The sequence below is a fragment of the Leopardus geoffroyi genome, chromosome A2 (genome assembly GCF_018350155.1).
Source record: "Leopardus geoffroyi isolate Oge1 chromosome A2, O.geoffroyi_Oge1_pat1.0, whole genome shotgun sequence".
Lineage (NCBI taxonomy): Eukaryota > Metazoa > Chordata > Mammalia > Carnivora > Felidae > Leopardus > Leopardus geoffroyi.
The window spans coordinates 91,592,257-91,615,997 of NC_059331.1; the positions used below are offsets into that span (position 1 = coordinate 91,592,257).

Sequence of the window (23,741 nt, forward strand, 5' to 3'; positions counted from 1 at the left end):
ACTGCACCATTTTACATTCACTTCAGCAGTAAATGAGGGTTCTAATTTCTTAGCATCCTCACCTCACCAACACTTGTTATTATCTGTCTTTTTGGTTATAGCCATCCTGTAACCTTGGCTATAACCAAAAAGGTGTGACGTAGGATCTCATTGTGGTTTAGTTTTGCTTTTTTATAATGACAGGGATCTTGAGCATTTTTTTAAATACCTAAGAACTTTATTTTTTTTTTAAGTTTTTATTTTAATTCCAGTTTAGTTAACATACCTAACTGTATTAATTTCAGGTATACAGTACAGTGATTCAACAATTCCATACATCAGCCGGTGTTCATCATAACAAGTGCATTCCTTAATCCTCATCACCGATTTAACCCAATCCTCCCCCCATCTCCCCTCTGGTAATCATCAGTTTGTTGTCTATAGTGAGGAGTCAGTTTCTTGGTTTGTCTCTCCCCTTTTTTCCCCCTTTTGCTCATTTGTTGTGTTCTTAAATTCTACATATGAGTGAAACCATATAGTATTTGTCTTTTGCTCACTTATTTCACTTAGGTCCATACATGTCATTGCAAATAGCAAGATTTCATTCTTTTGTATGGATGAATAGTTTCAGTTGTGTATATGTATACCACATGTTTATCCATTCATCAATCAGTGAACACTTGGGCTGTTTCCATGTCTTGGCTATTGTAAGTAATGCTGCTATAAACATAGGGGTGTATGTACCCCTTTGAATTAATGTTTTTGTGTTCTTTGGGTAAGTACTCAGTAGTGTGATTGCTGGATTCTAGGTAGTTTTATTTTTAACTTTTTTAGGAACCTCCATACTATTTTCCACAGTGGCTGCACCAGTTTTCATTTCCACCAATGGTGCAGTAGTGTTCTTTTTCTTCTGTGCTGTTGAGCATGTTTTCATGTGCTTATTGACCATTTGTATATCTTCCTTGGAGAAAAGTCTATTAACATCCTTTACCGATTTTTAGTATATGTGCTGCCGAAGCGAGCACTCCTTTACCGATTTTTAATTGGATTGTCTTTTAATTATTGAGTTGTAAAACTTCTTTGTATATTCTAAGTATGTCTCTTACCAGATACATAATTTGCAAATATTTCTCTCCCTTTCTGGAGTTCTCTTCTCATTTTCTTCTTGACTTCCTTTGAAGCAGAAATGTTTTAATTTTTACAGAGTCCACTTTTCTATTTCTTTGGTTGCTTGCGCTTTTGGTGTTGTATCTGAGAAATCGTTGCCTAATCCAAAGTCATAAATATTTAGGGGCACCTGGCAGTCTCAGTTGGTAGAGCATCCCACTTTTGAGCCTAGCATCATGAGTTGAAGCTCCACATTGGGCATGGAGCCTCCTTAAAAAACAAAAACAAAGTCACAAAGATGTATACCTATGTTTTCTTCTAAGATAAGCTTTTTTTCTTTTAATTTGGAAAGGGGACAGGGAGATGATTTTTAAATCTAGTTTGGAATGCTGACTGAAACTGAAGTAGAGATAACAGCAAGCATTAGGAAATTTTGGACCAGAAATTTTAAGAGAAAGTGGGGTTGAAGTTAGAGATTTGGTTGCCTCTTACACAAAGGTAATAGACAGTTAAAGCTCTTAAACAAATTGATGAAATTACCAAAGGAGAAACTTGTAGAAGACGTCAGGAGAGGTCAGTGACAGATTTGGGGGAACGTTTGGCGGTGAAAAGAGAACAGATGATCGGTGAAATAGACTAAGCAGAAAGAGAGGTAAGGAGACTGCTGTGGAACAGTGCTACAAAAGCTAAGATAGAAGATAATTTTAAGATTTACTCCTGGGTGTTAAATACTCTGTGATCAGGAAAACAGGACTGAGATAAACCTACTACATTTGTTTTATGGGATACTGTTGGTGACTTTCAGAAATGCAGTTTCAAGATAATCATTGGAGGACAAAACCAGATTATAGTAAATGAAAGTGGAAAGTAATGAAGGCAGAAACCAGATTGCAAGAAAATCTCAAGTATAGAATATTTTGAAAGGTGTAGGAGTCTGAAATGTAAATACTGGTAATACAAATTTTGTGCTTTTAAATATCAAACAATGCATGTGTAGCTAAAAAACAGATGCATAGATGGCCAAATTAAAGGAAAAGGGGTTATCCTAGTTACCAAATCTGTAGCATTTAAAAAAATTTGAACAGACTTTTAAAAACTTTATTGAGGTGTGATTGACATATGAAAAGCTGTACATGTTTATTGTGTACATCCTGATGAGTTTGGAAATAAGTATACACCCATGAAACCATCACCACAATCTACCATAAACCTATCCATTACCTCCAAAAGTTGCCTGCCTCCTTTATTTAATATTTTTTTTGTGATAACACTTAACATAAAACCTACCCTCTTAATTTTTTAAAGCATACAATACAGTATTGTTAATTACAAGCCCTGTGCTCTACAGTAGATCTCTAGGATATTCTTCTTGTAAAGCTGGAACTTTGTGTCCTTTGACTAATTACCACCCCCCCCCCCCCACCCTTTCCCCCTTACCCATGTCCAGGAAACCACCATGCCACTCTATTTTAGCTTGCTCCTGTAAGTGATACTATGTAGTATTTGTCCTGTGTCTGACTTACTTCACTTAGTGTATTGTACTCCAGGCTTATCCATGTTGTTGCCAATGGCAGGATTTCCTTTCCTTATTTTTTAAGGGTGAATGATACTCCATTGTACATATATGTTACATTTTGTTTATCCATTCATCTGTCAGTGGATACTTAAGTGTCTTACACCTCTTGGCTATTGTGAATAATGCTGCAGTGAACATGGGAGTGCAGATGTCTCTTAAGGTCCTGACTTCAATTCTTTTTGGATATACATTCAGATCTGGGATTGCTGGGTCATAAAGTAGTTTTGCTTTTAATTTCTCAAGGAAACTCCTTACTATTTTCCATAGTGGCTGTAGCAATTGACATTCCTACCACCAGTCCACAAGAGTTCTTTTCTCCACATCCTCACCAACACTTATTTCTTACTTTCTCATAACCATCCAGATAGCTGTGAAGTGATGTATCATTGTGGTTTTGATTAATATTTCCCTGATGGGTAGTCATGTTGAGTACCTTGTCGTGCACTTGCTGGCCATTTGTATGTCTTTGAAGAAATGTCTGTTTAGTTCCTTAACCCATTTTTAAATTAGGGTTATTTGGTTTTTTGGTATTGAGTTGTAGGGATTCCTTATATATTTTGAATATTAACCTCTTATCAGATACATGGCTTGCAAATACTTTCTCATATTCTGTAGGTTGCCTTTTAATTTTGATGTTAACTGTGCAGAAGCTTTTAGTTTGATGTAATTTTTTTGCTTTTGTTGCCTGTGCTAAACTTCTGTGGATTTTGGATTGATGAAAGTGTATTTCTTTATTGAAGAACCCTGTTGTTTGCCTGTCAAATGTTTAAAGAGAGTATAGAGTACTTTGGAATGAAAATTTTTCTTTAATAGAGTCTTTAAAATGATTGTAAGTAACGTGAAAACATTTAAAATTGACAACGTATTCTATTTTTGAAGTTACACACAAATATTAATTGGTTATAGAGGAATTCTGTTAAATGTATATGCACATAGTTTTTAGTTAGGTAAGATGTACATAATATTTGTGATATCATTTACAGAATATTTTTCAAGTTCTCTATTGTAAGGGGTATTTACTTAGACCCCAGAAGTACATGTACATTTTGAAAGTATAAATAATACCAGCCAAACAGCAAATTTAATTACTTAAAGTTATTAAATATACTTTTGTGTTAATAGGCGACACACTCACTTTAAAAAAAAAAAAAAAAGGAGATAAGGTGTGGGAAATTGCTGTTGAGATCATAATCCCTTTCTTTGGATAATACATCAGAACAGTTAAGTACTGATAAACAATATGACCTATTAAAGGCTAAAAGTAGCTAGTGATCCTGCTTATGCTTTTTTTACATATTCTTTCTTTAATCTTCCCTAAGGCAACTGACATATATTCACAAGAAGTGCCATAGTGAACCCGATGGACCTGGGATACCAGCATTAACCAGTGAGGAGCGAACCCAATGGGCTAAGGTTATAATTTATAGTTGTGTGTTTTTTTTTTTTAACTGAAGTATAGTTGACGTAACATTATATTAGTTTCAGGTGTACAGCATAATTAGATATTTGTATATACTGTAAAATGATCACAATAAATCTCACATAGTTAAATTTTTTGTCTTGTGATGAGGACTTTTAACATATATTCTCTTAGCAGTTTCGAAGTATGTAACAGGGCATTATTAACTGCACAAGTATCTCCCACTTTTTGAAAGTTTTGGTTATGTCACTACACTCTCACAAAGTACCTACATTAGTACTGGGTTTTGTGCATTGAAAGAAACCCAAGGAGGATTTTTGCTTTCATGAAAAAAGGCAAAAAGCAAAAATAGTGTCAGCAAGTGTGTGTCACAGCACATTCCTTGAGCAGCAAGAGTGGCACACGAAGCTCATTCCCCTGGAGCTGCCTTCAGAATCTCACCATCAAGCTCTGGGCATCTGTGTCTGGGAGCACCTGTGCTTTATCTGACTTTATTTGTGCATCCCTTCACAAGATGTGTCCTGTGTTATCAGTAAAGCAAAAGCGAGGTTATTTTTGGAGAACGTTCAAACCTGTTTCCATATAAATTAATGGTAGTTGCCTCTTTGCTCTTCTATACCATTTTGGCTCATGAAAGATTTCATAGGAATAGTCTACTTTCAGGTAGAGGTTTATGCTTTTCTTAATAAACCTTTTCCCTAACAGACTATTTTTAGATTTTCTGGATATATTTAGTTTGTAACATTTAATCATTATTTCTTTGTCTCTTAGGCACGAGAATATTTGATTAGTCTTGATCCGGAGAACTTGACTAGGTTAGAAAAAATTCAAAGCAGTTTACTGGTGTTTTCCCTAGAGGATAGCAGTCCACATGTAACGCCAGAAGATTATTCTCAGGTACTTGACTATCTTGTTCTGTTACTTCTTCTCACAGATTATTCTGGAAGGCTCTTGTGTATATTAAAGATGAAAAGATTTTTTGTTACATGCAGTTTCTTAAAATTTTTACTTAGCTGTCATATATACATTTACCAGATTGAAGCTTATACATAAATAATCCTTTGTAAATTCTTGCCTCATTGTTTAGGTAATTTAGATATATCTTGTACATTATTTTTTTTTATTTTATTTTTTTTTATTTTTTTTTTCAACGTTTATTTTTTTATTTTTGGGACAGAGAGAGAGCATGAACGGGGGAGGGTCAGAGAGAGAGGGAAACACAGAATCGGAAACAGGCTCCAGGCTCTGAGCCATCAGCCCAGAGCCCGACGCGGGGCTCGAACTCACGGACCGCGAGATCGTGACCTGGCTGAAGTCGGACGCTTAACCGACTGCGCCACCCAGGCGCCCCATCTTGTACATTATTTAAAGAAGTATGGCTGTTGTTTGGATGAACAGAAAATTTGCATGGGACTCTGGGCTAAGTGAGCTTATCATGCCAAAGGTGACATGAGAACCTTCCGGTAACCCACAGCAGTGTGCCTTGACATCTTAGTTGGTGAGGTCTGTTCTAGGAGTTATATCACTCTTGTAAGTAATTTATCATTTGATTTTTATTGACACACTGACTTTTAGTGAGGTACAGAGTACAGAGTAAATGTGGCCTTGCTTACTTACTTACAGAGTGAGGTACAAGTACAGAGTAAATGTGGCCTTACTTTGTTTCCTTCCCTGCCCCCCCAGGGTAATGTTATCATTTCCTGGGAAACAATAAAAGGTAGTATTCGTACCTGTAGAAGTCTCTTAGGCTTTTGAAAACACTTAAATTATTTCATAATGGATTCATCACGATTAAATAGTAGAAAAAATAAAGGATTGAAAAATTTTGTAAGTAAAAATAACTTTAGCTGGACTTTTTTAGTAGGAATGTCTGCAAGCTTTTTTTTAAATTATTTTTTTAATGTTTATTAATTTTTGAGAGACACCGACAGACCGTGAGCGGGGGAGGGCAGAGAGAGAGGGAGACAGAGAATCTGAAACAGGCTCCAGGCTCTGAGCCCTGCCAGGGGCTGAACTCAGCACAGAGCCTGATGCGGGGCTCAAACTCATGAACTGTTGAGACCATGACGTGAGGCAAAATTGTATGCTTACCCGACTGAGCCACCCAGGTGCCCTGGGAGAGTCACCAAACTTCTTGAGGAAGAATATAGTTTAATGTAGTGTTTGAACTTTTACTGCAGTCTAGTTAGACATGCATTTAGGTTGTAGCCCACTACATGCGTATACACACATAATGGAAGTTTCACAAAATAGTAATTACTTTTACTATTTGTGATAGACTCTGATATTTATTTTTATTTTGTACTTTTTTTGTAATGAATGTTTACTCTGATGTGCTAAATTGTTCTCATGGCTCACTAACGGGCCAAAACCTACTGTTTAAGAAACAGGCTTAGTAGGGTATGAATTCTTGAAATATTCTTATTGTAACTAGACTCTAATGACGAAACTTATCACAGCTTCTTAGACTATTCAAGTTGCAAAAGCTTTGTCTTTTCCCTTCGAAGTTCTCTAAACACCCATGAGTATTTTACCAGCTTTCTGTTTACTGGTGGGATTTCTTGAGATTTTGAGAAATACCTAAAGACAAGGCTGGAATTAGTATGATCTCTTTAGTATAATTATTATCATTTTATTAAATTTGGTTTACCTGAAAAGGAAAAGTGGGTTTTGTGTGTGTTTGTGTGTGTATATACACGTTTAAGGTATAAATACTTATATACCTTTTAATATTAAAATTCTTTTAATTTTAAAACATTGAATTTGTTTTAGGTAACTGCAATGATTCTTGCAGGAGATCCAACATTACGCTGGGGAGACAAATCTTATAACTTGATTTCCTTTTCCAATGGAGTATTTGGATGTAATTGTGATGTAAGTAAACTACTAAAGTTACTTTTCCTTTCAATTGTTGAGGTTAATTTAGTGGCAATAAACTATAGTAGTTAGGCTGTGCTGTGGTCAAATAAACACTTGTGTAGTTCTGTAACATTATACTAAAAGGCTTAGTTGTGAATTCCAGTGAAGACAGAGTATAGGACAAGTTATTTTTATTCGTAGTAAGGCTGACGGTTTGACGTGTATCTCCAAAGTGGAATTTGTGTGTATTTTATGTAGTTAAGGATTTTAAAGAGTTTTGAAGGTCTTGAAGTCCACTGTTACCTGTTGGTTGAGAGTTACAACCTATTTTAAAAGATACAGCATTGGGGTACCTGAGTCAGTTAAGCCTCTTACTTTGGCTTAGGTCATGATCTCATGATTCGTGAGTTGAAGCCCCACATCAGGCTCTGTGCTGACAGCTCAGAGCTGGAGCCTGCTTTGAATTCTATGTCTTCCTCTCTCTGCCCCAACTCTGCTCACATTGTCTGTCTCAAAAATAAAGATAATAAAAGCATTGAAAAAAAAAGATTATGTGTATGTTCTGTGCACAGAGAGCTATATGTGGATATATCTCTAGATTTACCCAGGAATTATTAAACTATTTTCCTAAAATGGCACATGATCCTTGGAACATTTATTTACACTGTAGATATTAAAGTGATGCTTCTACAATTTTTTACCTTCTTCATAATAAAAAGAAAAAACTTGTTTCTTTTATTCTCCTTTGATCATCTTTATTAGCTCTACCTTGCCATTTTCTGATGGCCATTCAAGAAGTCTATAAACCAAGAAAATTAAAAAATCAATCAAAGTCAGAGTTGCAGCATACACTTGTAATCTCATTTTAAGACCTTTCATAAAATACGTAATTTGCTATAAAGTAGTATGCGGTAGATTGTTTTTGGTAGCCTTCCTCCAGAAGCATTTAGCGACTATACAATACTAAAAAGACCTGTTATGTTGATCTGCGTTCAATAGTTGTGTTAATCAGTATTCAGTGCTGGGTGATAGAAACCTAAATTATACTGGCATTAGCTTAAGAAGGTATTTGTTGGCATAAGGGTACAGCTGAATTTGGGTAAGGCTGACTTCCAGTGTCCAAATGCTTTTATTAGAAATTTCCCTCTTCATTTTTTACACTACTTCCTGTGTTTGACTTCAGGTGGACCATCCCATGTGGTCGTTGTACCCACAATGTCTTGTCTTCACATTCACAGCTCCCTTCACAGATTAGTGTTCTTCATGCAAATGGCCAGCACACTAAACGTCCCCCTCCCCCACACACACACCGCCTCCACCATCCTAGTGGTTCCAGCAAAAGCCCTTGGAATAATGCTCACTGGTTGTGATTGGCCTTTGTCTATCATGTGCCCATTCTGAGGGATCAGGTGCTCTCATTTGTGTGGCCTGGGTCACATGTTAAACCTTGGAACCTAGGGGGGTAGAATCACTCTCATTCATACCACCACAGCATATGTGGTGGTTGCCTACAGAAAAATAAATCTCAGAAGAGGGTGAAGGGTTGATGAGCAGGTAATAAACTAGATGTCTATTATAGTACCTCATCAGAGTGCAAGTTTGTTTTGAGTCATTTTAAAGATTTCTTGTCTATTATCTTCCTTGGGATTCATTGTTGACAAAATACTTGTTGTTAATTGCCTCCATTTTCTTGAGTTCTTTCTATTCCCCGGAAACTATCCTTTGTATAGTAGCTAACTACTTCCTAGTGTCTTCCTCTCTCTTTCTCTTGACTTGTCTGCTGCAGTTGATTACCTTCTTCATACATATTCTGACATTGCCTCCATCTCTTAACAGTCTTGTCCTGTGTACTGATTCTGACCTTAGTATTAGTCTCACTGTTTCCTCTTATGTGTGTTCTCTCCCCTGGTTTAATAGTTTCATTGACCATTTGTATATGGGTAGCTTAAAGTTATTCGGTTTTTTTTTCCAAGTTTTTATTTAAATTCCAGTTAACATACAGTGTACTATTAGTTTCAGGTGTACAATGTGGTGATTCAGTACTTACATACAGTACCCAGTGCTCTTTGCAAGTGCCCTCCTTAATCCCCATCACCTATTTCACCCTTACCCCCACCCACCTCCCCTCTGGTAACCAGCAGATTGTTTGCCATAGTTAAGAGTCTCTTTCTTGGTTTGCTTTTCTCTCTTTTTTCCCTATGATCATTTTTGTTTGTTTGTTTCTTAAATTCCACATATGAGTGAAATCATATGGTATTTGTCTTTTCTCTGACTGACTTGTTTGGCTTAGCATAATACTCTCTAACTCCATCCATGTTGTTGCAAATGGCAAGATTTCATTCTTTTTTATGGCAAAGTAGTAATATTCTATTGAGTATGTATACCACAACTTCTTTATCCATTCATCTCTCAATGGAGCAGTTAGTCTTTTCTGGTTTTTACCTATTCTTATTTTGAGAATTTTGTTTCATTGTATATTGTTCAAACTGGTTGTTATATTGTTACATAAGGGTAAATTATTCTCATCATCACTTTCAACCCTCAAATCCCTCCAAAAAACTCCTTGCACTACTTTGACTTTTACTAATAGCACTAAACTCTTGATACTTGCTCAAATTCAGGATGAAAATAACTTTAATGATGTTTTTTCATCTCTAAATGAAGAATATTGGTCTCAAAATAAATACACATCTCAGCACAAATGAGATGTTTTCTTGTAGTAAGTGTATGGACATGTTTTATGTGTATTTATTAATACCCACTTATTTTAAAATTCCATGTAGATTTCCCTTGTAACCTGAGATGATTACAGAAAAAAAACAATTTAACCTATGTAAAATATCATTAATAGAGTGTATACAGTTAACCTTTGAACAACATGGGTTTCAACTGTGTGGGTGTAAATACATGGATTTTTAAAAGTATATATTTTATTTTTATTTTTTAATTGTTTTAAGTGTATATTTTGTATTGTGATTGAAAAATAAGATAGAAGTTGCCAAATGACTAAAAGTGAAGGAAAGGTAGAGAAGAGATGCTGGGAAGGCTGGAACAGCAGGGCTCCTATGTGCTCCTGGCAGTCCTCACCTCACTACCTGTGCAAAGTTTGGTTCACTGAGGTCTCGAACTGAAAGGAGCAGAGGAACTGGAGGCCAGTCATTGTCCACAGTTGGCCAGGAACCACAGAATGATAATCTGCACTCCTTCCAACCCTTTCTCCGTGCCACGGGTCCAGGAGAATATCTGGGGCAGGATAGCACCAGGCAGGAACCTGGGTTGCAGAGCTCGGGGCAGGAAGGAATGCTGTCTGAGGTGCTGAAAATTCTCTGAAGTAGAAAAGTAATACTGCTGGGAGCCGCTTGCCAGCACTTGCCACAAGCAGAAGCTGAGTTAGAACCATGCAGAGGGGTCAGGGGAGCAAGCAACCTAGCGAGAAGGGTAATGGTGCTCTCTCTTCGCCATTTCTCTGCCTTCCCCTAGAATCTTCTTGGAAGGAGGTTTCCTGCATTCCTGGGTAGCTTTGCTAATTTGGGTGGGAATGAGGAGATGTGTAGTGCCTTGTTCTACTAATGTACTATACAGTAAGTGTATTTTCTCTTGCTTAGGATTTTCTCAACGTTTCTTTTCTCTTAGCTTTATTGTAAGAATGTAGATATAATACTTATAACACAGAACATGTTAATTGACTGTTGATGTTATTGGCAAGACTTCGGGTCAATAGTAATTAAGTTCTGGGTAGTGAAAAATTATATATGGATTTTTCACTGCATGAGAGGTCAGTGTTGTTCATCTGTATACTCTAAAAGTTGGTCTATTCTATATCCAAAGCCATGTCGCTGCTGTATCCCATTGGTACTTGAATATGTACTTTTGTGGTTATAGCAGTTAATTACATTTCCCTTTTAGGGTTTAAAATCCTGGGGTCAACTATTTTGTCTTCTCTATACAGGCTTTGTTTTAGGGCTTTGTGAAGGGCACATAAGGAAGCATATAATAAAGTTATTAAATAATAACAGCAGTTACTGATGATTGCTGTGGTCCAGGTTCTGTAGTAAGTACTTTATAAGCATTATTAAAATCATTTTTCTCACTAAGTCTGTGATTATTTTCCCCACTAACAGATGAGGCAGATTACTTAAAAAATTAAGTAACTTTTCAACACTTGAACAGCTAGGAAATGGTAGAGTTTGGACTCCGAATTGAAGCCCTCATTCCTAAACAATATGTTACACATATTGTCTCCACATAAATAAAAAGAAAAGGAAGTTAAAACTGTATTAACAGATAAAACGTCACGAAAGCATTTAAAGTTTTCATAGTTCCTAACTTTTAAAAAAAATAGATGATAAGCTTTCTACCATGAGATGGGTAGGATAGAATTATAAGTCAAAGAGACTTTTATCCTCCAGTCTTGCTTTTTCTTACTGGCTCTAGTAAAAGAGTTATAAATTAATAGTATTTTCTCAAATGAAACATTATGTGATACCAATAAAAAATTCTTTGTAAAGTTGTAAGATGCAGTTAGAAAATGTACTTGTCACTGATCTGTGTGTCTTATGGGTGCTGTTGCTGACAGGTGGGGTGAGTTGTTCACGCATCTTGTTCTGAACTCTCTCAGGAGCCTTTCCTCGTGTTGTGGCTGCTCTCTAGTTGGTAACAGTATTCATCTGTACTTCTAGGCTCCACTGGGCTGTTCGAGAGGAGCGGATCTCTGTAATGTTAGGGTGATATTTACGATACCTAACTCCCTCTGAAACGGGGTCCAAGTGTGCTCAGTTCCTATCTTAAGCCTCCATCTTTCTCTCCAAGGCTGGTAGTGCCACATACAGTTCATGGATGGTAACTGTTTAAAGTGAAGCAGTAACATGGAGAAAAAATAAAACTATTTGATGCAATTGTCAAAGGACATGGGAAAAAGGAGGCATAAAGTTTGTCCTCCACAGTAAATGATGGAAAAATTCACTAGCTGCAATTCCTTTCTCTTAATATAGTTGTCAAACCCATAATACCCCTGTAACTCAGCCCATCTTTCCAGAATTCCTTAAACGTTGAGAATTATTTCTGCCACATCTGAACAGTTTTGTAGACATAAACACAAAATTGTTACGCTTTTTGATACTCAACCTAGTGGTCTATGTCTTCACCTAAAAAGTTTGCATCCATGCTCAGTTTGCCTTCAGAAAGTCTGCCAGCCTTATTTGTGTTTTTCACAGTGCTCTTAAAATTTCAGAACATCTTAGCACTGCACACATACACCTGCTTTCACTTCCAGTATAAATATCATTACCTAAGGATCTCTAATTAGGTGCTTCCAGCTTTAAGTATTTGTTCTTTCACAGCAGATAAAAAATATAGCAGTCATTTATTATGCCATATATTCTTACTAGGTGAAGCATTTGAATTTTGCAGTTTATTCTGTATTAAGAATGAAGGGCAGGGAAATTGAAAATGAAATATTGGGTCAAATTTTAAATTGACATAAAGTATTCAGTATCTTGTATATTTTCATTTTAGCATGCTCCTTTTGATGCGATGGTTCTAGTAAACATCAGCCATTATGTTGATGAGAAAATTGTAGAGAATGAAGGAAGATGGAAGGTATGTCAGAAAAAATATTTCATCCTTTTTTTTCCTGGTAGTTTTTTGATTGAGCATTTTTAAGTCTTCCCTATTTTCAGGGTTCAGAAAAAGTACGGGATATATCACTTCCAGAGGAGCTCGTTTTCACTGTGGATGATAAAATCCTAAACAACATTAAACAGGCTGAAGCCCAATATCTCAAGCAGGTAGATTTTTTTAACTTTTTTTCTTAGAAACTGATGCTTTGTCTTTTAACTACCGTGTATAAAAATTTGGCTACCATCCAAGCATGACAACATAAAACATTTTAAATTATAGCTTTGATACCTTTATTTAATATCTAATGATTGATGCAAATGATGATTTGGTTATCTTTGGGGTATTCTTCTTAGGTGATTTTTCATTTTTCCCATTTAACTTTTTTTGTTAGGCATCTGATCTGCAGATTGTGGTGTATGCCTTTACATCTTTTGGCAAAAAACTAACCAAGAAGAAGAGGCTTCACCCTGATACATTTATTCAGCTTGCACTTCAGCTGGCCTATTATAGACTTCATGGACGGTGAGGACCATTCATTTTCCATTTTCAGATCTTGAAGTCCAAGGGTATATCTTTACCATAGCTATTCCATCCTAACTCCTCCCCATTGTTTTTCCTGACTTTTCTCCCAAGTAGCACCTTGTCCTAATTGGGACTTAACATCATTAGTATATTAGAGTTTTGATCTGTGACACTTTCATAGTCTTGTTTTTCATAACCTTAATACTTCTGAAGTGTCTGCTTTGTTCTACAAGGGGTTTTATGTTCTTTGGAATTCAAATCACTTGGTTTTCTTGTAGCCTCAGTTTCCTGATGTGTTCATGATTTTATAGATTATCCAGTCTTTACTAATTTTTAGGATTGGAGAAATGGTATGTTGAGACTTTCTTAAATCTTAAGCAGAAGAAGAAGCTCCTTGATCTTGCTTTTTAAAAATCCAGTCTGAGGGACACCTGGGTGGCTCAGTTGGTTAAGCGCCTGACTCTTGGTTTTGGCTCGGGTCATGATCTCACAGTTAGCTCAAGTCCTGCATCTGGCTCTGTGCTGACAGTGTGGAGCCTGCTTGGGATTCTCTTTCTCCCTCTCTGTTTCTCTGCCCCTTCCCCACTCCTGTTCTCTTTCTCTTTCAAAATAAATAAATAAAACTTAAAAAAAATCCAGGGGCATGTGGGCGGCTCAGTCAGCTGAGTGTAAAAAAAAAAAAAAAATCCAGGGGCACCTGGGTGGCTCAACTGGCTGACTGTCCGGCTCTTGGTTTCGGCTCAGGTCATGATCTCTTGGTTCTTGAATTTGAGCCCTGCATCGGGCTCTGTGCTGACAGCTCAGAGCCTGGAGCCTGCTGTGGTTTCTGTGTCCCTCTCTTTGTCTGCCTCTTCCCCACTCACGTGCGTGCTTGTGCTCTGTCTCTCTCAAAAATAAATAAGCATTAAAATTAAAAATCTAATTAGGGAATATGTGTCCTTTTTTTTTTTTTTTTCCTTTCTCTTTTTTCTTTTGAGAGAGAGAGAGAGCATGCTGCCTGTAAGCATGGGAAAGGGCAGAGGGAGAGAGAGAGCGAGAGAGCAAGAGAGAGAGAATCTTAAGGAGACTCCACACCCAGGGACGCCTGGGTGGCTCAGTCAGTTGAGCTTCTGACTTCGGCTCAGGTCATGATCCCGCAGTTCGTGAGTTCGAGCCCCACACCGGGCTCTGTGCTGACAGCTCGGTGCCTGGAGCCCGCTTCGGATTCTGTGTCTCCCTCTGCTCCTCCCCTGCTCATGCTCGCTCACTCTTTCTCAGAAATAAAGAAACTTTAAAAAAAAAAAAATTAAAAGAAAAAACAGGAGACTCCACGCCCAGCACAGAGCCTAATGTTGGGCTTGATCTCATGAGTATGAGATCGTGACCTGAGCCAAAATCAAGAGTGGGACATTCAACCAACTGAGCCACCCAGGCGCCCTGAGAATATGTGTCTTTAAATAGGATATGTAGGTCATTTATATTTAATATAATTATCAGTAATGATAGGTTTAAGTCTACCATATTGCTGTTTCTTTTCTTTTTCTCATATCTGATTTTTGTTCTTTTTCATCTTTTGAATTTTTTTTAATGTTTATTTTATTTTTGAGAGAGAGACAGAATGCGAGTGGGTTAGGGGCAGAGAGAGAGGGAGACATGGAATCCGAAGCAGGCTCCAGGCTCCGAGCTGTCAGCACAGAGCCCGACGCAGGGCTCGATCTCACGAGCTGTGAGATCATGACCTTAGCCAAAGTCAGAAGCTCAACTGAGCCACCCAGGCGCCCCTCATCTTCTTTTGAATTCATTTTTTTTCACTTGTTCCCTTTTATTTCCATTTTCAGATATACTGTTTTGTTTTGCTTTTAATAGTTGAACTGGGGTTTATAAAGCACATCTTTAACTTACCAGAGTCTACCTTTAACATTTTCCACTTGAAGTATAATGTAAGAACCCTAAAACAGAATGTTTCTATTTTGATTCTCCCATCTTTAGTGCTGTTGTTGTCATAACATTATATTTCTACATATGTTACAAGCCTTACAATACACTGTTAGTATTTGCCTTAAGCATTTGAGTATCTTTTTTTTAATGTGGTAAAATATATAAAATAGAACTTGCCATTGTAGCCATTTTTAAGTGTATGATATAGCAGCATTAATTACATTCATAATGTTATACAACCGTCACAACTGTCTATAGCAAAATTTTTTCATCACCCCAAACAGAAACTCTGTACCCATTGAAAAATAATTTCTCATTCCTACTGTTTCCTCAGCCCCTGGTAATCTAATCTACTTTCGGTCTCTATAAACTTGCCTATTTTTATAGATATTTTATGTAAGTGGAATTTGTCTTTTTGTGTCTGATTTACTTAACTTAGGATAATGTTTCCAAGATTCATCCATGTTGTAGAATCAGAACTTTATTCTTTTTTATGGCTAAATAATATTCCATTATGTGAGTATATCACATTTTGTTTATCCATTCATCTCTTGGTTGACACTTGGGTTGTTTCTATGTTTTAGATCTTGTGAATAATACTGTTGTAAACATTCACGTACAAGTATCTGTTTGAGTCCCTGTTTTAGTTTCCTTTTGAGTCTGTACCTAGGAGTGGAATTGCTGGGTTGTGTGATAATTCTCTTCTACTTTTTATAGCACCTGCCAAACTATTTTCTACCATGGTTATACCATTTTACATTCCCACCAGCAATATGTAAGGGTTCCAGTTGCTCCACATCCTTGCCAACACTTAATTTTTCATTTAAAAAATTATTTCTATTATTTGTGAAGTAGTATCTCATGGTGGTTTTTATTTGCATCTCCCTATTGACTAATGAGGTTGTGTAGCTTTTCATATGTTAATTATCCATTTGCGTATCTTCTTTGGCAAACTGTCCATAAATGTCCTTTGTGTATTTGGTAATTGGGTTGCCATTTTGTTGCTGAATTGTAAGAGTTCTTTATGTATTCTGGATATGAAACCCTTATCAGATATGTGATGTGCAAATATTTCCTCCCATTCTGTGGGTTTTCTTTTCACTCTCTTGATAGTACCCTTTGACGCACAAGTTTTTAATTTTGAAGTCCAGTTTATCCGTTTTTTTTTTTTATTTGTTGCCTGTGCTTTTGTTGACGTATTCAAGAAATAGTTGCCAAATCCAATGTCATGAAGTTTTCCCCTTACATATTCTTCTAGGAGTTTTGTGTGGTAAGGGTCCAAGGGTCCAATGTCATTCTTTTGCAAGTGGATACTCAGTTTTCCCAGCATTATTTGTTGAAGAGACTGTTCATTGAATGGTTTTGATGTTGTTGTTTAAAATCAATTGATTATAGATGTAAGGGTTTAATTCTGGGGTTTCAATTCTATCCCATTGGTCTGTATGTCTCTTCTTATATCAATACCATACTATTTTGATTATGGTAGCTTTGTAGTAAGTTTTGAAATCCAAAAGTGTGAGTCCTTTACCTTTGTTCTTTGCAAGATTGTTATGGCAGTTCTTGGCTCTTTGTGAAATACCATATTAATTTTAGGATTAGTTTTTCCATTTTTGCAGAAATGTTGGGAGTTTTGAATCTGTGGACTGCTATGGGTAGTATTGTCACCTTAATGATAATAAGTCTTAGTCCATGAACACAGGATCCCTTTCCATTTATTTATGTTTTTAAAAATTTCTTCAAGCAATGTTCTGTAGTTTCTAGTGTATACTGTTTTTGCCTCTTTGGTTAAGTTTAATCTTGAGTATTTTATTCTTTAAGACACTGTTGTAAATGCAGTTGTTTTCTTAATTTTCTTCAGATTGTGCATTGCTAGCGTATGGAAATGAAGCCGATTTTTGTGTGTTAGTTTTGTATCTTTAAACTTTGCCGGGGGCCCCTGGGTGGCTCACTAGTTAAGCGTCTGACTTTGGCTCAGGTCATGATCTCACGGTTCATACGTTCGAGCCCTGTGTCGGGCTCTGTGCTGACAGCTCGGAGCCTGGAGCCTGCTTCGGATTCTGTGTCTCCCTCTCTGTCTGCTCCTTCTCCGTTCACGCATGTGCGTGCATGCTCTCTCTCAAATAAGAATAAACATTAAAAAATAAATAAACTTTGCCAAATTTGTTTATTTCCTCTAACAATTTTTTGTGGACTCTTTGGGGTTTTCTAAATATGAGATCATGTTGTCTGTAAATAGAGATAGTTTTGCTTTTTTCTTTCCAATTTGGGTGCCTTTTATTTCTTTTCTCCCGGCTAGAACACCCAGTACTATGCTGAATCATTCTTGTCATATTGCTCCTTTTAGATGGAAAGGTTTCAGTCTTTCACTTTTGAGTATGTTAGCTGTGAGTTTTTCTTTTTTAAATTTTTTTTTTCAACGTTTATTTATTTTTGGGACAGAGAGAGACAGAGCATGAACGGGGGAGGGTCAGAGAGAGAGGGAGACACAGAATCGGAAACAGGCTCCAGGCTCTGAGCCATCAGCCCAGAGCCTGACGCGGGGCTCGAACTCACAGACCGCGAGATCGTGACCTGGCTGAAGTCGGACGCTTAACCGACTGCGCCACCCAGGCGCCCCTAGCTGTGAGTTTTTCATAAATGCCCTTGATCATGTTGAGCAAGTTTCTTTCTATGCCTAGTATACTGAGCGTTTTTACTGGAGAGTGTTGGATTTTGTCAGATGCTTTTCTGTCTCAATTACTCTAGGACTTATCCTTCATTCTATTAATAAGGTGTATTACATTGATTTTCATTTGTTGAACCACCCTTACATTCCTAGGATATATTGCATTTGGGCATGGTGAATTGTCCTTTTTAATATGCTGCTGAATTTGGTTGGCTAATTTGAGGATTTTTGCATCTATATTCGTAAAGGGATAATGGTCTATAGTATTTTCTTGTAGTGTTTTTTTTTTTTTAAGTTTTTATTTAAATTCCAGTTAGTTAACACAGTGTAGTATTAGTTTCTGGTGTACAATTTAGTGATTCAAAGCTTCTATACAATACCCAATGCTTATCACAACATGTGTATTCCTTAATCTCCAACCCCTCACCTACCTGCCCTCTGGTAACCATCAGTTCTCTGTAGTTAGGAGTCTGTCTTGGTTTGCCTCTCTTTTTTCCCCCCTTTGCTTGTTTGTTTTGTTTCTTACATTCTAACTTCATCCACGTCGTTGCAAATGGCAAGATTTCATTATTTTTGATGGCCAAGTAACATTCCATTGTATATGTATACCATATCTTCTTTATCCATTCATCTGTTGATGGACATTTGGGCTCTTTCCATAATTTGGCTTTTGTAGATAATGCCGCTATACACGTTGGAGTGCATGTATCCCTTTGAATTAGAATTTTTGTAGTCTGAGGGTAAATACAATTGTAGTAGTCTGCTGAGGTTGTAGTTAGAGTGTCATTCAGCTCTTTTCTCATCTGAAGGTATTCAGAAGGGATCTGCTCCCAGGCTCACTCATGTGATTATTAACAGGGATCACTTCCTCCGAGGCTGTTTTCCAGAGGCCTCCCTCAGTTTCTTGCTACCTGGGCCTCACTGTAGGGCACCTTCCAGCATGGCAGCTTGTGTTCCTCATATTGAGGAAGTGAGAGCAGTGAGATCTCTTTGTAACCTTATTTCAGAAATGATATCACCTTTGTCCTGTTCTTTTCAGTAGAAGCAAATCATGAGGTCCCTCTCACACTCCATCTGAGGAGTTACACCAGAGCATAAATAACAGGAGGCAGGGATCACTGCAGGTGCATCTTACAGGCCATCTACCACACACACTCCAGTGTACATAACCTCAGAGCAGCCAAGCCTTGGAAACAGCCCGTATTAATACCAGGCCTTGTTGATCAGAATACCTTTTTGCTCTTTGATACCGAAAATAGTCTCTTTGTTATTGAAAGTCTCGACTGTGGTCTGTATTACAGAACTTAGTCTCTGATCAAAGCCAGCTTTATTACGTAAGCTTTCTTTGGATGATGTTTGAGCATTTTCTTTCTTGTGACACATCCTTGTATTTTTTTTTTCTTGTAGCCCTGGCAGCTGCTATGAAACTGCCATGACCAGATACTTTTATCATGGCCGCACAGAGACTGTGAGGTCATGTACAGTAGAAGCAGTCACGTGGTGCCAGTCCATGCAGGATCCCTCTACTAGTGTGAGTATTTGAAAAACAAAAAATTCATAGTATTTATTTACTTGTTAAAAGGATCCTTAGACCTTGAATAACGAACCCCTTGGCTTCAGTTCTCCTGGATCAGTAAAATACTTTCAGATATTTTTTTCTGAAAGTTTTTGAAGCATTCATTCATTTGCTAATGAAGTATATACTTGGAAAAATATGAAACAGGAAGGACCTGAGAAGCAGTCCATTTGTGTCTGTTTCTAGGCAAAGTTGGTTCCCTCCCTCCCTCCCTCCCTCCCTTCCTCTTCTAAGATTTTACTTAAATTCAAGTTAGTTAACATATAATGTAGTATTGGTTTCAGGAGTAGAATTTAGTGATTCATCACTTACATAGAACACTCACTGCTCATCACAGAAAGTGCCCTTCTTACTGCACATCACCCATTTCCCCCATTTCCCACCCCCCCATCTCCTCTCCTGCAACCCTCAGTTTAGTTAAGAGTCTGTTACAGTTTGCCTCCATTTCTGATTTTATCTTATTTTTCCTTCCTTTCCCCTTTGTTGATCTGTTTTGTTTCTTGAATTACATATATGAGTGAAATCATATGGTATGTGTCTTTCTCTGACTTACTTTGTTTAGCACAATACACTCTAGTTCCATCCATGTTTTTCAAATGGAAAGAGTTTGTTCTTTCTGAAGGCTGAATAATATTCTCTATATAGAGAGAGAGAGGCACGCGCGCGTGCGCATGCGCGCGCGCGCACACACACACACACATCTTTATCCATTCATTAGTCAGTGGACATTTGGCTCTTTCCATAATTTGACTATTGTTGGGAGTGCTTCTGTAAACTTTGGGGTGCATGTGCCCCTTTGAATCAGTAGTTTTGTATCCTTTGGATAAATGTCTTGTAGTGCAGTTTCTGGGTTGTTAGAGTAGTTCTATTTTTAACTTTCTGAGGAACCGCCACACTGTTTTCCATAGTGGCTGCACAAGTTTGCATTCCCGCCAAAAGTGTAAGAGGGTTCCCCTTTCTCTGCATCATTGCCAATATGTTTCCTGAGTTGTTGATTTTAGCCATTCTGACAAGTGTGAGGTGTTATCTCATTGTGCTTTTGATTGGTATTTCAGCAAAGTGTCTTCAATACCATGAGTATTTTACTATTATCGATCTACCTTTGAGATAACACCAATAAAATGAAGACTTTCCCAAAGTGCCTTAAAAGGAAGCTTTTCTTAATGTGGTTGAACGTTTTTGAAATCACAGATTCTTGTTTTAATGTGTTGGAACCAGAACAGTTTTGTTTTATATTTTTGTTTTGTTTTTAAAGTAATCTTTGTACCCAATCTGGGGCTTGAACTCACAACCGTGAGATCGAGAGTCACATCTCCTACCAACTAAGGCAGGCACCCCGATACTTTATTTATTTATTTATTTATTTTTGAAGCATTTAGACGATAGGGTAGTTCCTTCCCCCTGGTATTTTGGTATTGTATTTTTTTCTTTAATTTTGATTAATTATCAATCTACCTTTGAGATAACACCAATAAAATGAAGACTTTCCCAAAGTGCCTTAAAAGGAAGCTTTTCTTAATGTGGTTGAACGTTTTTGAAATCACAGATTCTTGTTTTAATGTGTTGGAACCAGAACAGTTTTGTTTTATATTTTTGTTTTGTTTTTAAAGTAATCTTTGTACCCAATCTGGGGCTTGAACTCACAACCGTGAGATCGAGAGTCACATCTCCTACCAACTAAGGCAGGCACCCCGATACTTTATTTATTTATTTATTTATTTTTGAAGCATTTAGACGATAGGGTAGTTCCTTCCCCCTGGTATTTTGGTATTGTATTTTTTTCTTTAATTTTGATAGACATAGTTATGTATGTGTTAATTTATTTTAGTGTCCTAGAACTGCTTCCTTATCATTTTGAACAACTGTGTGTTAGTATTGAAATCCTACTTGTTTCTGTCTTGACAGTTGTTAGTATCACTTCAGTGCTGCCCACAAGTTCCTATTGTTTTTCCTGTTCTGGGAAAGAAATAAATCAAGATGCAGGACCTATAGGAAAGAAAAGGGAGTAGAAGTGAGGAAAATAAATAGAAGCATGTGCCTAAAGGTCTTTTTAGAAATCTTTTCTCTCTCAGATGACCCGCATCCTAACTACATTGAGCTCAGGTTTTTTTGTTGTTGTTGTTGCTGTACGGTTTATTGAAATATGTCTTGATTTTTAACACAGCCTCTTGAGCGACAACGAAAGATGTTACAAGCTTTTGCAAAACATGATAAAATGATGAAATATTGTTTGGCTGGAAAAGGTACTTATGTTGGAATTATTCTGACTTAAAAAAATTCTCTCATGTTGAAAAATGTTTTCTAGCTTAATACTTGGGGTTTCATTGCAGGATTTGACCGTCATCTTTTAGGTCTTTTACTCATAGCAAAAGAGGAAGATCTTCCAGTTCCAGAACTCTTTACAGACCCACTTTTCTCCAGAAGGTAATGTAATGTAGTGTTTAATAACTTAATCAGTTCCTTCTTTCTGAAGGTTACAAGCTTTTTTTAAAATGTACATTTATTCATTTTTGAGAGAGGGAGACCGAGTGCCAGCAGGGGAGGGGCAGAGAGCGAGGGAGACACAGAATCTAAAGCAGCTTCCAGGCTCTGAGCTGTCAGCACAGAGCCCAAAGCGGGGCTCAAACTCCGCAATCGAGAGGTCATGACCTGACCTGAACTAGGAGGCCTAACCAACTGAGCCACCTCTGGGCCCCTAAAAGCTTTTCTGAAGTAATGTAAGTTTCTGTAAGCCTAGTAAAATATCCTCTCTTTATGGCATATAGTGGAGGAGGTGGAAACTTTGTTCTCTCAACAAGTCTGGTTGGGTATTCAAGAGTCCTGGGAGTGGTGGTTCCCATGGTACACAATGGCTATGGATTTTTCTACCACATCAGAGATGACAGGTGAGACTGCTCTTCTCATTCTTACTGTGCTATAGAGTAAGAAAGCTTTTATTCTGTCTTTTGAATGTCTTTCTTGCACTGTAATTCTGACTGTGTTGTCATCTGCCACTCGCTACATAGGTAATTATTTTTACCACGTGGGCATTTAATATGTGTTTGTTTCTCTATCCTGCTTTTGGGACACTGGTCAAATCAGTCCCTTAGGCATTTTGTGCAGAACACCAATTTAGGTTGACTCAGTGATATACTGCCATCATCCTTAAATCTCAGTACACATATTAACATTCTGGGCAAGGTGTTTTATGGTAATAAAACACATAAAATGTAATTGCCTATAAATATGTGGTGGTTCATGTAGTCCTAACAGTACTAATGTGACCAAGATAAGAGACTAGGTAAATTAATTTATATTCCAAAAAAGAATGTTTTACCTGCTCAGATGCAATTTCAGATGAGGTTTGATTTATGTTTGTGGAAAGAAAGAGAAAGAAAATACTAAAACCTGTTAGGTGGAGAATAAGGTAATATGAAATTGGGAGAATGGCTTGCAAGGTCTTCATCCATATAGTCTGGCCATCTCAGAGATCTTTGAGAGCTTGGGGGGCTTTGTAAAAAATCCTGTGGCCACATTTAGCACTATGTGAATAAGATGGTAGGATTGGGGGCTTCGGATGGAATGTGAACAATTGGACCGATAATATGTATGACATATTTCAGTTTGTAATTTATTTTTTTCATTAACTTTTTAAAAAGAGTTTTTACAGTCAGGGTTGTTCTGCAAAATGTTGTCTTCTGCCTCCGTGTCAAGTGTGACCTGTGCATATAGTCTCTTATACCAGTGGTACTTATATTTGTTAGCATCTAACTCCTTAGATATTTATTCCCATAGTATTTAGTTTATGTCCATGAATGTACAAATTAAAGGTTAAATTACAAAGGTTCAACATAGATCTTACTATGTTTTAATATAAAGGGTCTTTGGTCTAAAATCATGATCAGACACAGAGCATAAGCATTCTAACATATTTCCTGACAAGTATGGATCTTGTATTGTGTGCATTGACAAGGGTTCAGTCCAGACACACCAGGTCTCTGACTTTGGAAGTCCCGATCCTGGGGCAGAACATCCATTCACTCATTCAGGAAGTATGTAGTGGAAACTTGTAGCGTTTTAGGTGCTCAGGATGCAAGACAGACCAGATTTTCGCTTTTAGAGATTTTATTCTCTCCTGGGGAAAGAGCAGAAGCAAATAAGGAAGGTAAGTAGTGGTGAGTGCTGGGAACCAGAAAGCAAGCTGATGTGGTAATACAGACACACTGGTGGGGAGGGCGAGATCGAGCACCGCTTTACTTAGTGTGGTCAGAGAGCAACAGGGAAGTTGAGATGTTAGGGATGAGAAGGAATTAATACTATGCCAAGAAAGCAGCTCTCCAGACTCCGATCACCACCTCCTACCTCCAGTGCCACCATCCGGGCTGAGCCACCATCTTCTCCCACTGAGGTTATTGCAACAGGTTCTCACGTGGTCTTCTGGGTCCGCCCTTTCATTCTTACAGACCACTGTCTACACAACAGCCCTGATGCCCTTTTAAAAATGTGACTCAAGTCCTATCAT

General features: G+C 37.4%; 2 protein-coding genes across 12 annotated transcripts in view; one reads left to right on the forward strand and one right to left on the reverse strand.

Annotated features, from left to right (window-relative positions):
* Window positions 1–23,741, forward strand: part of CROT (carnitine O-octanoyltransferase) — a 49,094-nt gene that overhangs the window by 23,528 nt on the left and 1,825 nt on the right. For all 4 annotated transcript variants that reach the window (XM_045494695.1, XM_045494699.1, XM_045494696.1 and 1 more), the window contains exons 8-17: window positions 3,982–4,075; window positions 4,854–4,979; window positions 6,855–6,956; window positions 12,456–12,539; window positions 12,620–12,727; window positions 12,952–13,082; window positions 19,072–19,195; window positions 21,405–21,483; window positions 21,571–21,664; window positions 22,006–22,125. In XM_045494695.1, the coding sequence (XP_045350651.1) occupies window positions 3,982–4,075; window positions 4,854–4,979; window positions 6,855–6,956; window positions 12,456–12,539; window positions 12,620–12,727; window positions 12,952–13,082; window positions 19,072–19,195; window positions 21,405–21,483; window positions 21,571–21,664; window positions 22,006–22,125 (1,062 nt within the window). The remainder of the gene's footprint in view (window positions 1–3,981; window positions 4,076–4,853; window positions 4,980–6,854; window positions 6,957–12,455; window positions 12,540–12,619; window positions 12,728–12,951; window positions 13,083–19,071; window positions 19,196–21,404; window positions 21,484–21,570; window positions 21,665–22,005; window positions 22,126–23,741) is intronic.
* Window positions 23,161–23,741, reverse strand: part of ABCB4 (ATP binding cassette subfamily B member 4) — a 74,358-nt gene continuing 73,777 nt past the window's right edge. For 4 of the 8 annotated variants that reach the window (XM_045494688.1, XM_045494693.1, XM_045494689.1 and 1 more), the window contains one exon: window positions 23,163–23,354. In XM_045494688.1, the coding sequence (XP_045350644.1) occupies window positions 23,265–23,354 (90 nt within the window). In that variant the 3' untranslated portion in view covers window positions 23,163–23,264. Of the gene's footprint in view, window positions 23,355–23,741 lie in introns of all 8 variants that reach the window. The other 4 variants (XM_045494687.1, XM_045494685.1, XM_045494684.1 and 1 more) reach the window with 3 other exon arrangements.